Source organism: Cavia porcellus, unplaced genomic scaffold (assembly GCF_034190915.1).
Source record: "Cavia porcellus strain 051 isolate PalLab524CR breed Dunkin Hartley unplaced genomic scaffold, mCavPor4.1 scaffold_26, whole genome shotgun sequence".
Lineage (NCBI taxonomy): Eukaryota > Metazoa > Chordata > Mammalia > Rodentia > Caviidae > Cavia > Cavia porcellus.
In genome coordinates, this window is record NW_026947509.1 from 29,744,260 (window position 1) to 29,758,365 (window position 14,106).

The window sequence follows — 14,106 nt, forward strand, 5'->3', positions numbered from 1 at the left end:
AGCACCGAGAGGTTAGTGCAAACTCCGGGATGTTATGGGTCACACCACACAGTTAGGGGCACACAGCACGACGCATGCGACTGTCTCACCCAGGCGTAGGGACCCCCAGACTCCAGGTCAGGCTGCGACTGGTGGGTAAGGATGAGAGGGGAAGAACGCAAAAGTAAGTGAAAGGGCGGGGAACATCAAAACACTGCGACCGTCTAGAAAATCTCAATGGAAATACATCTCCCATGACTTCTAGGATCTTACATATACTTATTAAAAAATTATATTAGAATGATAGCAACCATAGAAATCTCGACTACCATGACATCAGGTGCTATAGTTCATGAAATATGAAATGGCTCAAGTAACCTTATTTCTCTCTTTACATAACACATGCTCATTAATTAGAGAAAAGCTAACAGATGCACTGCTGCCAGTTTTTAAATTAAAAAAAAATTACAATCCTGTTTCCTAGAGGACCATCCACGCAGACGCCAGGCCAGCAGAAGCGTCCGGGGCCTTCTTAGGGTGCATAGTAATGGCTGTGGAATGTGTGGGAGCTGAGGAATTGAAGATGTGATCCTGCATTAGAACTCTGCAAGGTCGAGATTTCATTGTCAGGTGTGGGGCACCTGCCACGGAGGAGGCCACAGGCCCAGGCCAGGGGCAGCGAGTGCTGGAGCTGTCACCAAGAACGGGGACTCCAAGCAGGCCTCTCAGGCACCCTGGGCTTGTGTGGCCCCTGAGTAGGCTAGCCAGGTGTGGTGGCACAGGCCTGTCATCCCAGCCCTCAGGAGGCTGAGGCAGGAGGATCACAAGCTCAAGGCCAGCCTGTGCTACATAGATCTTGTCTCAAAACAAACAAAATAAAACACCCTGAGTGAATGAATGAATGGATGGATGGATGAATAGGTCCGATTCTCCTCTCTAGGATCCAAGTTCTCAAGTTCTGAGGTTTTCAAGGACAGTCTTTAGATACAGTCCCTTTGGGGGAAAGTCTGGGCTAGCAGACCCTGCAGTGGAACATGAAACACAGCCTGGGGACCTCCTGCCTGAAAGACATACTTGCTGTCTTGGTAAACAGCAGGGCACAGCAGACAGAGTTAACTCACTTTCCCAGGTAAGAGCTTTGAAAGTGAAAGAAAGGTCTGCTTTCAGTCACTTTGTACTCTCTGGGGACAGGAAAGTCTCAGAGAATCTTAATAAGAAAGGGGCTGTTCTCTGCCTAGAGAAATGTAAATCACCACGGTCTTCATACAATTTCAAGAGGAGCACAGATCTGAAGATGAGATGCTTTCACAGAGATATGATGTCCGTTTCCCTCTCTCCTCCTATTCTCTTATGAATCCATCAATCAGGTTTTAGGGGTTTTTTGGGTTCTCTCATTGTTGCTTTTTGTTGTTGTTTTGTTTCTTTTTTAAGACAGGCTTCCACTCAGCAGTTCAGTCTGATCTTGAACTCATTATGTAGCCCAGGTTGGTTTTGAATGCAGGGGGATTCTCCTGCCTCAGCCTCCTGAGTACTGTGATTACAGCGTGTGCCACCATGCCTGGCTTTATCATTAAGGTTTCTCTCTCACCATTGGCATGAGAAGTTTTGGCAATGTCCCTGGATGCTAAATCCAGCTGGCGTGTAGCCCTCCTCTGGCCCCTTCACTTGGCTTTAAGGACTCGCTTCTGGACCTGCTCACCAACTGACTGTGCACTGGCTCCAGACTTTGCTTTGAATTTACATTTTTTTCTCCCAGAGCAGGCTGTATCGCAGGGACCTTGCAGAAGTCACAGCTGTATCACAAAGCCTAGGCCACTATGGGAGGTTTCCAATAGCAAGGTGGCTCTCTATCCTGTCCTGTGGGAACGGGAACTGTCCCACAAAGCCACCTGCGTCTGTGTTAGCACTGCAGAGATGGGCACACCACCAGCGTGGCTCAGCAGCCTGTGACAGTCTGTCAAATTAAGCTCACACTTAGCCTACACGTGAGTCACGGAGCAGAATTACAGTCTCACGGAACAGTGATGGGAAGCAGCCTTGGGTCTCTCCAGCATCCCTGGGGAAGGAGAGGCTGCTTCAAGGTCCACTTAGGACAAGCAGGGGACAGAACTTCGGTCTTGCAGGGAAGCAAAGCTGACTCGCTCAGAGTGACTAAGTTAAAGCAACAACCAAACACAACTTCTCTGCCTCATCTCCCAGAGTGCACAATTGGCTCAAGCGTGACTATGAAAGCTTTCTACGTGCTTAAGGAAAACACACTGACATACATGTGTATATGTAAATCATGAGTCATTAAATGCCCTGTGCCCAGGAGATTTCCTATCATTATTAAAAGTAGAGGCTGGTGAGGTAGACATGATTCTAAGCCTGTTTTGCTAGGCAGCCTCCAGTAGCTATGCAAAGTTATCACTGAATAACAATGAACTTACAGCTATGGAAGTGCAGATTCCAATTTTGTTTTGTTTTGTTTTGGAGACAAGGTTTCACTTTGTGGTTGAAGCTGGCCTTGAACTACCAGCTAAACTGGCCTCACAGTCACTGCAATCCTCCTGCTTCTGCCTCCCACGTGCTGGGATGCCAGGTGTGTGACACCACGCCTGGGAACAGAGACTGCAGCTTAATGGGAAGTGTGGACCTGGGCACACAGCCCAGCCAAGGGCGGGAATGAGCCTTCACGCCAATTCTGAAACAACTGTTACTACAGGTGCAGTGGAACCAAAAACCAGTACCAAAAACCAGTGACTTCTACTCTTGGAAAGATGCAGACTCAAGTGTCTGCATACTAACAGTCCCTTGAGGACAGTGAAGCAGCCTGGTCACTTCAACATTAAGCAAGCATCTCCTCAGTTAGGCATCAGCAGGCAGACCCCGGGGACCAAGGAGGAGGGTGGGACGTGGGGTGGGAGGGCAGGGCTTGACTACACACTGTGCATGCAGACCCTGCCCCGGTACTGACCCTCAGGCTGCCTCTGCTGCCCACTGACAGGCGCTCGTCCTCATCCGAGGCCTGGTGAGAGAAAGGAGAACAGCTGTGAATGACGGCACAGCCCATGACAGGAGCCAACTCTGGCCTCATGGGACATGGCTGACCCTTGCCACAATGGTGAGTGGCCTGCACCTCTGGGTGAGCTCAGGGGCTCAGGCCCAGGTCCTCGGCAGCAGGGGTTTTGTCTGCCTCAGCCTGTTTCTGGATAAGGTGGATTTAATTTAACTGCTTGAAGTGCTAATATTTACATCACAGGGAACTCAGATGAGTTACACCTAAGCCTCCGGGTTTATCTCTAGTAAATCACCCACGGATATTCAGCAGCGACAGGCACTCAAAATGCCACTGACTTCCAAACACGCTCTGTGTACCAAGGCTGGCTTCAGAGTCTGTTCAGGTGCTGAGGGCCAGCATGCCTCAGCATTAGTAAGGACACCTACTTCAGCTGCCCTCAGGTAGGGAAACGCGGGGTACTGACCGAGGCGAGCCTCCGGGATCTGCGTGAGTAGCGCTCGCTGTCCTCCTGCCGGGGCCAGGGGAAGAGCAGAGAGCGTTAGGGAGGTGCAGGGACTGCTCGGTAAGGGCAGACCTCTGACCCAATGCCCACCACATGCTGTCTTGGCCTTTATTTAAGGTTTCAACTGGGTCCCGGGGGAAAGCTTTCCTCTATTCGGTCCTCAGCACAGGAGGGGTTGGTGCATTTCATTCTGGGCTTAAAAACAGTGACCTGGGGCCAGGGGCTCGGTTTTGGTTTTTCCAGGCTCTAGGACCGGACCTGTCTTAACCCAAGGCTGGTTTCTGAGTCTCTGCAGGCGGTGGTGTCAGCGTTAGCCGACTTCTCCCTGAGTCAGCAAAGCGAAAACAGTGGCTGACAGGGGTTGATCTGCCCTGTCTTCTATATCTCATGAGTCTCAGAGGCCATCGGGTAGACCTGCCTTTCCTGAGGCTGTCTGTGCTTGGGGACACAGGCAGGGCACACTGTCCTGGCCAGGTTCTTGGACACTAGGACCCTGGGAGGCCAGTGGGTCCAGCAGCCAGGACAGGAAGAGGTGCACAATTAATGGAGGAGGGAAGCCTGATCCCTCATGGGGATCATGGGACATCACCACCAGGTGGGGTCTTCTTGGAGGAGGGCTGAACACCACCAGGGTGACCCTGTGCCGTTCCAGATAGGCAGAGTGGTCACTACGGGGTCATTAGAGGAAACACATGGAGAAGGTAAAGGACTTTTCTCACCCTATGGGACGAGAGGACCCAACTTTGGGGTACACAGAGGTCGAGTGGAGGTGACAGAGGAGCTGGCTGCAACCTCAAAGAAATGGAGCCTGAGAACCCTGTGCTTCCAACTGGAGCCCCACGGGATGTGAAGGCCATGGACACTGTTCAGGTAGTCCTGGGGTGGGGGCTAGCCTGGTCCCCAGGGCACAGCTCTCTGCCCCTGGAAATCGGGAAGCCCCAGGGGCTGCTGGCCCATAGACGTCAGCACACACACAGCAGCCGGGCCAGGCTGCATTTGGAGATGTAAACAATCAGGACCAGCTGGGGCCAGGCCCGGAAGCAGACCTCTCCGAATTGAATTACCGTGCAATGGGGATCTATCTACACAATTACACTGCATGAGAATCACATTATAAACCATGCCAAGTCTTCAAACTGTATTCAAGGCCTACCATCCACTGCTCGATGTCACCCCATTTAGTATCCAGCCCATAATATTTCTAAGAAAGAAGGGAAAGAGAATTAGGCAGGCAGTAAAAACAGTGAGGGCCCAAGAGACTGTTGTGACATGCGCTCCCACCACCTTGAGCCTCCCCGCAGAGGTCCCCGTGAGGGTCACATGCCAGGCAAAGCCAGCTGCAGAGGAATCCATCAGCAGGGCAGGCCAATCGGACCCCAATGGAGCCGCTGCCCCCCTGGCAAGCGGGGAGGGAATCACACTGCTTAGGAGAAGCAAAGCTGAGAGCCAGGAAGCAGGCAGTCAGCAGAGAGGAGCCGCCCTGTGCTGCCCCCTAAGTTTCTGTGCAGAATGAAGTGGAGCTCAGAGCAGTGGGGAGGCCTTTGGGTGGACCTGCAGTGCTGCCTGCTCACCTCACTAACTCAGACCCCGGGGCCATCACAGTCACCAAGCACTGGGTCTCCATAGAGACAGCCAAGGGAGCCTCTGCAGGCTGCAACTGATGTGGCCTCTGTCTTCACAGCCTCATGATGAGAAGGAAACCATTGGATGCTGGAACTATGGTATCATGTTTGAATCGGTTTTCAGTCACTAGACTGTGCCGTTGCTGGGGTTACAGCCTGTGGCTCTCAGTGGCCTCCTGTCTCCCTCTTAGAGATGGCAGTGGGTAGAAAGTTCAGAAATCTGGGGCGAGAAATCAACAAAGCTTTTAAAAACCCACAGTACCCATATGAACAGCCACATGAGCCCTGGCTTCTTCGGCGAGCTATTCCCTTAGATTATAAATCTGGAAAGGAAAAGAAAAAATAAACTCCTCACCGAGTCCTGTTTTGACTTGGTTTCAGTGAGCGCACCAGGGTAGGGCCGCTCCTCATTCAGTTAGCATCAGTGCTACCCTTCCTCAACTCCCAGGCTTTCACATGGAGAACACAACGTCCCCTTGTAGCTTAATTTCCTCTTTACACACACAGAAGGAAGATATATTTTAACAAGAGGAAGAGCTACACGAATTTGTAAGTTACCGAATTCCCAAAGTCCACGTGGCCAGTTTTTCTATTTTTTGTACTTTTTTCACCCCATTTTATACTTAGAAGAAGCACTGCACTTCCTCCAGGTCTTTTGCTCATCATGGGTGGCTCTGACTCTGGCTGTGGCCCAAGTTGCCCCACTGGGGAGGACGTGCTGGGGGCCGCAGGTGCCACGGAGGGTGGCTGCAGGTAAGCAGCAGAGGTCTCAAGGCGTGCAGTGGGTGCTTGGCAGTGGGCCATGCAGCAGAAGCAGGAGCCAGGCCAGCCCAGGAGGTGCCTGGCTTTCAGAAACAGCTCAGATGCTAGAGGGGGGCACTGTTGTCAGAGGAGGGCTGCACATGGTGTGACTCTGGCGGCCCCGTGCCGTGGGTTCCCAGGGCTCTGGCCCTCTGTGCTGCGAGAGGTTACAGCCTGACAGTCCTCACCACTGCCCGTGAACAGAAACAGGAACCCGACGGGGATTGGGAAAAGAAGGGAGTGGATGCCACTGAAAACGACAGCCCGAGCCCTTTCAGAGGTCGGGACAGCAACGTTATGCCCTGAGGGGCCGGGGAGGGTACCCTGTCAGCCTTGGACCTGACAGGTTCTGCTGGACTCCAGGGAAGACTTAAAACCCAGTTACAGGTTCAGGACTTGGGCCCTAGAAACTAACAGTGGAGACAGAGCCTGTGTCTGCCAGCCTGTGTCTGAGGTCCTGGCCCAATCAGAACAGTGATGGGATGGGGATGATTCAGAACCGGTGCAGAACATGGAAACCCCTCTCCCTGAGGGTCAGAGTCCCAGAGGCCTGCTCCTCTCAATGCTGAGACTCAGGGACCAGTTTCTGTGCCCTAAGAGAACAGGGTAGTTCTTTACTTTGACACTAAATGAATTCACACAGAAATCCATGACGGTCACAATGGGCAGGGCTCACTGTACCCCATTTCCTAAATCCTCAGGAAGCTGGTCTCTCCCTACCTCATTATTGCTAAACCCCTCATCCCAGACCCAGCTTCCTTAGAAACTCCTGTGCCCGGCCTGAGGGGAGTCCCCAGCCTGAGACAGAGGCACCTGATACCCTACAAAATTCGGACGCTGGCGGCAGAGGGCAGGTGTATCTTAACCTGGTGGGTCTGACTATTACATCTTCATTTTCCTTTTTACCTAGATTTTAAAACCAGTATCTTAACAATCTCTGAACGTGTGATAATTTTTCTAAGAAAGCTACCAAGAAAGATAATCTTTTTCATTCAATATATGATTTCAAAAGATTCCTTGAGTTCTAAAATGTGTTTGTTTTTGTTTCTTTTTTTTTGCAGACTACTTTCTAAGACCTTGAGGAAAATGGAAAATGAGGATGAAAGTCGGAAAAATGTGCGACCTCTGCTCCCCATGGGTGGACGTGAAGACCGCACGCAGCCTTGCCAGACACACTCACCACCGTGCAGGAGGGGAGCAGGGAGAGGAGTTAATTCTGAAAAGGGGCCAGGCTCTGGGGGTGGCATGGGGGATCAAGCCATGCAAATCAGAAAGCAAAGAGGGAAGCCTACCTTTTGAACCTGATAGATCTACAGAGACAGGGACACGGAAAAAGGGAAAGAAACAGAAATCGGATTAAAGCAGCAGGAACATCGGAAAGGTTCTGCAAGTAACCAGAAATGAATTATGAGCCATTCTGAGAAAAAAAAATGAGAACTGATTGAAAATTAATCAGAATGTCTTAAGTCCTGTTGAAGGAATCAGTCATTTCTTCACTCGTCTGGCACCGAGTTAGCCACGCTAAGCCTCCACGGGAAGCCACCAGAGTCCCGCTCTCACCCCGACACAGAAGAGTGTGTGACCCAAGACCATGGGCAGCCACACTATCTCTCCACTCTGCACTCTGCAGGCTCTCCCCCTGGACGCCAGCCTCGGCTCCTCTGGGTGTCTTCAGACCAGCAGCACCTGTGCGCAGGTGCAAACAGGGTCTGTGATGTTCAAAAATGTTTACATCCAAACCTCCACCCTGATCCACAGGGCCTCCCAGAGCTGAGTGTATTCATTTCCCCTTAATCAACAACTTAAAATGCCAGTGCCCCGGGCTATCAGATGCTACCAGCGCAAACTGTTTGGCCTGTTCTAAGAATAGCAGGCCAGAGAGGCAGGGCAAGGCACACTGTGGAGGTGCTGGGGCTGGCAGCGGCTCCTCCCATCTCCCCAGATTTGCACACAGAATTCGGGCTCCTGGACCAGAGTCCACGAGTAGTAGCCAGGCGAGCGGCTGCTGCCTCTTCTGCATGGCTTTGTCTTAGGTTTGGCAGATGGCATCTCGAGTCCAGCACCAGGAGGACATTTGGTTTCCAAGGCACGGTATCCCCCCACCCAGAAAGGGACAAAGGCAACATCCCTTGCTGCTCTCTGGCGCAAATGCCGGCTCAGACCCCTAACTTTCATAGGGAGCTCTCTGCAGGAGGTGTCATCAGCGTGTGTGTCAATCGTTTCTACCCAAACAGTGAGGAGAGGACTCAATGCTTTTTAGCTGGCTCTGTAAGGAACACTCACTCCTCAGAAGGAGCAGAACCAGAGCCTGGGTGTGGGGAGCAGGACCTCGGATCTCACAGGCAGGGAGGGGCCTTGGGTGAGAGCCCAAAGGTGGCTCCCAGCTCCTAGGTCCTGGCCAGCATAGGATTGAGGTGTCCCCCAGTCCTTGCTGTCTTACAGGGCAAACCTCAGCACCCCAGAGTCAGCTCCAGAGCCCAGATTCCTCAGAATGGCCTCCCGGGGCCCTCTAGCCCCTGCATGACAACAGAAAGGGCAGGAACAGGGGTGTACACAGTTCCCACCCCTGAAGCAAGTTCTTCGGGCTGCTCACCCAGGATGCTCATGCTACCCTCTGGACACAGCCCAATGCATAGAAACCTTGCAGGAGCCTAAGCCAAACAAGCCTGGCCCTTTCAGCCAACAGCAATCTGTCCTTGTTCGACCTAATCCAGAGGCTCTGCTGAGTCCCTGGTTCCACAGTGAGACCTTGAAGATCACAGCTGGCTCCTTGGGCTCATTACCAGGAAGCAGGCCTGGGGAGGTCTCCCAGCGCCCATGGCAGTGGGGTGGGGCGTAGGGAGGCCTGGCACCCCTGCTATATGTACCCCTGGCCTGACCTCAGGCATCAGCCACACGCAAAGGCGAATTCCAGCCCCGGCCATGTGACCGGGACAGGTGCATCAGTGGCAACAGGTGCCTGTGTGAGTCCAGGCCGTGCCTAAAATTAAAACCGCCCTGTGGGGAGCAGCCAAGACCCTGGTGTTACCTCCTTCTGCTGCCGCTCCAGCTCCTTCATGCGGATCTCTCGGGCCTCAGCACGGGCCGCGCGCTTTGCTGCAAGCCGGGCCTCCGCCTGCAACAGACCGGAAATCTGATTAGAGACCAGGCTCATCACGCTGGGGAGAAAGTCCTGTTCAGAGTTTCATAACTCAGCTATGAATCACAGGCTCGAGGGAACTGATAGGGTCATCAGGAAGCAGACTGGCAGTGACCAGCGCACAGAAGCCCCATCCAGGCTTCTCCTCCAGGGCTGCAGTTATCTGGGGCCCAAGGAGGTCCAAAAACATTACAGGGAAAATTTCAGAGTTGCATATTTTTTTAATACTGGGGATTGACCCAGGGTTTTTGCACTGTGCATCCCTCGCCCCATTCATTCATTCATTCATTCATTCCTTGGTTTGCTTAAGAAAGGGTCTTACAAAGTCCAGGCTGAGCCAGAACTTGTGATCATCCTGCCTCAGCCCAATCCCACAATGCTGGATTCCGGGTGTCACTGTCACACCCAGGTGCGATTCCTAAATCTTACACTGTAGACCATTTGGCATAGCATGACAAATGCTCATGCTATCCTGTTCCAGCCAGCTCAGGGTGTAAATTAACTCTGTTCCCAGCACACCCATGCCAGGCACACAACTTGCCCATTGGTCACTCAGTGGCTATCAGGTTGACCACAGTAAAATAACAGTGCCCCTGGGCTTAATAACAGCCCAGGACCTCATGCTCCCCACCTCTCCTCAGCCTGGTGGAGTGGACGGAACCAGGAGGTCCAGCCTGAAGTCAGGCCCAGTTGCATTCCTTCAGGCAGGGGGGTCCTGAATCTGTCCCATCTTGGGATCTCCTTCTACCCTGTCCCTTTCGAGAGCCCAACACCCGTGCAGGTGAGGTGCAGTTCTCCTCTCCCCAGAGCTCGCTCTGCTTAAATCATTACTGCTTCTGACCAACATAAATGGCCTCTCTGACTTTGTCACAGGACAGCAAACAACTCCGACTGATGAACCTTCATGGCCGGGAACAGATGGTCTGGGAAGTCAGGGCCAGAGCCTCGCTGAAAAAGCTCTTGGGGTGCGGCTGCCTACTTCTGTGGAAAGCACTTGCCATGCCTGCTGCGGGCACTGCTGCCAACACTGGCACCTGCACATGGTCTCACCTGTAATCAAGTCTATGCTTAGCCTATTGCACGTGGCAGGTTTTCCAGTATGGATCAGCTGCCCCTTCCTGCCATGTAAGCTCTTTGTGGGTTTGTAGCTGCTAGATGCTTGGTGCTCCCAGTAACTGACCTCATACCGGTACTTCAGGGACACCAGCAGCCCAGGAGAGGGGACAGATGGCTGGGCCCAGGGTCTCCAAGGCCTGCCTCCTGCTTATCCATGAGCTGTGTTACAAAATGATCTCTACATGCTGATCTGTAGGGAGTGGTGACCACAGCTGGCCAGCCTATCTTGGGATGAGCTTGCTGAGGTCCCCCTGGGAAACTTATTCTATAACATTCTCCACTGCCGTGGGTTTCTAGACTGGTTATACCCTGAAAAGGCCTCCTGGGTCCATGAAAGGCCCCACAGCTGGAGAAGGGAGGAAGGGCACGGGATGCCCCGACCTCTGGCGTGGGCCAGCACAGTGGTTAAGGTCACACAAAGCACAACTGCCTGCCCTCCTTGGAGTAGAAGACACACAGCTCCTCTCAGAGAGGTGGCCAGGAACCTCAGGGCAGCAGGGTCCAAGGGACATCAACCAGGACAGAAGTACAGCAACATCACCAGACAACCTGCTGGCCAGTAACAAAGTCTCTGGAGAGGCCGGCAAGGAGTGCAGGTTGCCTGCACCAGGCAAAGTGGAGCAGCAGCCTTGGCTCAGCAGCCAGGGTGAACAAAGTGGAGGGCTGTGGAAGGAGGATGGGGGCTGCAGATGGTAGAGGGAGAGGATGCGGCTGGCAGAATTCCACAAGGCTCCCCGAGATTCCCCCCGTGTTCATGCCTCACTCAGCCCCTCTGCAGGAGCGTGGGTACAGCCGTGATAGAGGACATGGACGCCTGACACTTCGTGCATGCTTGGTGGGTCTGCCCCAGCCAGGCGAGGGCACAGAGGGTGCAGTGGGCAGAGACTCTCGGATGGCCTTGACAAAGCTGAGCTGCCAGGTAGGGGCTACCCGGCGGGCAGCCTCCAGGAGCTGAGAGCAGCGCTGGTGACAGCCAGTGCAAACAGAGAGTCTCAGTCTCACCCTCACTCTCACGACAACGGCAGGAAGCAAGTTTTGCCTGCATGGGGGAGCCGGGAAGGAGACAGCGTGAAAGAAATAAATGGGTCTCCTGCTCAGCAGGACACAGCTTGGGCTGACACAGGGCCACCTTGCAGGAAGCCTGGCCTGGTCTGAATTCCTGCAGGACACCAGCAGCTGACCCCACTGGAACTGACTGGGACCAACTGGGCCAACTGTTGCCTGCCATGGTGTCAGGAGCAAGCAGCCATCCTAAGGCTCAATGCTAAGCAGGGCCCCACAGAACCCAGGACACAGTGCCTCTCCTGACTCTCACATGGGGACCCAGTGCTCTGGGACAGGAAGTGGTAAGGCTCTTGCTTCCTGGAGTCTGCCTGCTGACCAGTAGTCGTGCCAAGCCCACGCTTGGCCCACGCCTGTCTGCTAGAGTGTGGTGACTCCTGGCAGCAGTCTGGGACACCCAGCAGGAAAACTGCACAGAGGCACAGTGACATGGCTCCTCCCAGTCAGACACAACCATGAAGAGCAGGGTCCAAGGACAACGGCCAGGATGTGACCACGGTGATGTCATCAGACAAAGTGCCAGAAGGGGATGGCCATCCACTGGACACGAAATGCAAAGCTCAGGTGCCTCCGAGTCAGCTGGAGGCCCAGGCTGTCCTGGGGTCAGGGAACCAAGGGCACCACACAATGAAGCCCTCTGGAAGGCTTCCATACGGCCATGACGACACATGTGAGGCCACCGCCGGAAGCGTAAATCACAGAGCGCTACTCCACCACCCGGGAGGACAAATCCAAGTCACTGGTGGGAAAATGGATGCAGCTTAGGGCCACACGGTTAAGTTCACACAAGCTTCAAGGGCACATGGTTTTTCCTACATGAGAACCCAACGTGCACAGAGCTAATAAAAGCTGGATCACAGGAGACGGGCAGAGCTTCTGCAGAGGGGAAGGGGACTAAGAGAAGGGGATGGCACCTGAAACCCAGCATCAGAGATGAAAGCACACTTTTCAGATGAAGAAACATAAACAGCAAATGGATATGTGAAGAAATGTTCAACATCACTGGTCATTTGAGAGATGCAAATTACTGAGAGATGCAAAACACTGAGATGCCATCTCAGCCAGGAAAGAATGGCTGTCATCAAGAAACCAACGGATGACAAATGCTGGAGGGGCTGCAGGGCAAAAGGAACCCTTATCTACTGTTGGTGGGAGTGTAGACTGGTGCAACCACTGTGGAAATCAGTGTGGAGATTCTTCCAAACACTAGGACTAGAGGTCCCATTTGACCCAGCTATTCCCCTTTTGGTTATCTTTCCAAAAGAATGAGAAACATAACACACACAATATATGTGCACCCATGTTTATAGCTGCACAATTTGTAATAGCTTGGAAAGAGTTCAAATGCCCATCAACTGAGGAATGGATTAAAAAAATGTATTTTTATACAATGGAGTACTACTCCACCACACAGAAGGCTAAAACTGGAGACTTTTATGGGTAAATGGATGCAACTTGGGACCACACTCATAAGTGAAATAAATCAGACTCATGTAAACACCGTGTTGTCAACAAGCATATGTTTGTGTGTGTACGTATAATAAAATTAGTTAAGTTACACTACTGATTTTTCTGAGACCACTGAAGAGGAAGATTTGTGCTGGTATTGTTCAGACAACTGAATGCAATGTCTTATGTTCTGTGTGAATGATTTTGGTAAAATGGATTTATTTTTTTAAAAAAATGTGGAGCGGAATGGGGAACAGAAAGATCTGAGATGTGAGCCGTCCATGTGCCAGCTCCAGCGAAGGGGACCCTCGAGCACTATGCCACACACCAGTACTGCGAGCGCCACTCCCAGCTCCCTTCTGCTTCTTGCCCTTGGCTCACAGGGGCCAGGGTTCCTGGTCACCAGCAGAGAGGATGCTAACCTGCAGTACTCACCCCCAGGGCAGCTGGGGAGGGGCTTTGGAGACTCGGTTTGGGCCCCGGGTTCCAGATGGAGACACCTCTGCACAACGTGAGCTATGCAGTGTGGGACGAGTGGGGGCACTGGGCGGGGACCGCAGCTGCTGAGGAAGGTGACCCCAGCACCGAGACTACACCTGGGGTGCAAGGGGCTGGCCTGGGCTGCAGGCCACAGCCCCAACCAGAGTTGGGCAGGAGCTCAGCTCCGTGTCTGCTGGGCCCAGGGGACCCTCAGGTTCCAGGAATGGGGCAGAGAGGGGATGGGGCCAAGACCTCGGGTCACACACGTGGACCGAAGTTGGCTGAGTGCTCTGGGACCCCCAGGACAGTCTCGCAGGCCTGCAGCCTGACACCCCAGTGAGACTCTCTGCCTGGAGGCAGGATAGGGGGGTGCCCCCAACAACCCCACTGAATGGAGGCTGGGGCAGGAGGATGCAGGGCAGCAGCAGGGCCTGAAGCCTTTGCAGTGTGGGCCCAGGGGAGCGCAAGCTGCATGGAAAGCAGGTCTGGAAGCGAGAAGTCAGTGCCCTTGCCCTGGCACTTGTGCCATGCTCTCATAGATGGAACCAGTGTAGCCTTTCTGCCCCGCACCTCAGGGGCCTGCATCTGCAGTAGCTGGACCAGCAGCTTCCTGGCCCAGGCCACAGTGTCCCTGAGGCTCTGGACTTGCCCCACTCTGATGGCATCCTCCCAAGATGGGGCCAGAATCCATGAGTGAGATGATGTCACTGTGTCCTAAGCCAGCCTAGTGGGGAAGAGTAGTGGGCACATACGGGGTGGCACTGAGGCCGGCGGGGGTCTAGGGGGCCCTGGGGCTCTCCAGTGTTGAACAGCAGGACTGATCAGGAGTGTGCCGACTCCTAGGCCGGGCCCCAGACTGGCTCAGGGATTAAGGTTAGGGTTAGGGTGATGAGGCTGATGCCATCTAGGGCCACCCACTCATCTCCTCAGGATGTGGCTGCTTTCAGAACTGCAA

The 14,106-nt window shown here is 53.4% G+C and overlaps 1 protein-coding gene across 25 annotated transcripts in view; it reads right to left on the minus strand.

Moving 5' to 3' along the window:
- The window catches only part of Lrrfip1 (LRR binding FLII interacting protein 1), a 100,212-nt gene that overhangs the window by 43,061 nt on the left and 43,045 nt on the right, over window positions 1-14,106 (minus strand). For 15 of the 25 annotated variants that reach the window (XM_013157394.3, XM_063237046.1, XM_063237045.1 and 12 more), the window contains exons 2-7: window positions 8,934-9,020; window positions 7,198-7,215; window positions 4,636-4,683; window positions 3,444-3,488; window positions 2,936-2,986; window positions 90-128 (exon numbers count right to left, since the gene is read on the minus strand). In XM_013157394.3, the coding sequence (XP_013012848.2) occupies window positions 90-128; window positions 2,936-2,986; window positions 3,444-3,488; window positions 4,636-4,683; window positions 7,198-7,215; window positions 8,934-9,020 (288 nt within the window). The remainder of the gene's footprint in view (window positions 1-89; window positions 129-2,935; window positions 2,987-3,443; window positions 3,489-4,635; window positions 4,684-7,197; window positions 7,216-8,933; window positions 9,021-14,106) is intronic. The other 10 variants (XM_013157397.3, XM_013157387.3, XM_013157385.3 and 7 more) reach the window with 3 other exon arrangements.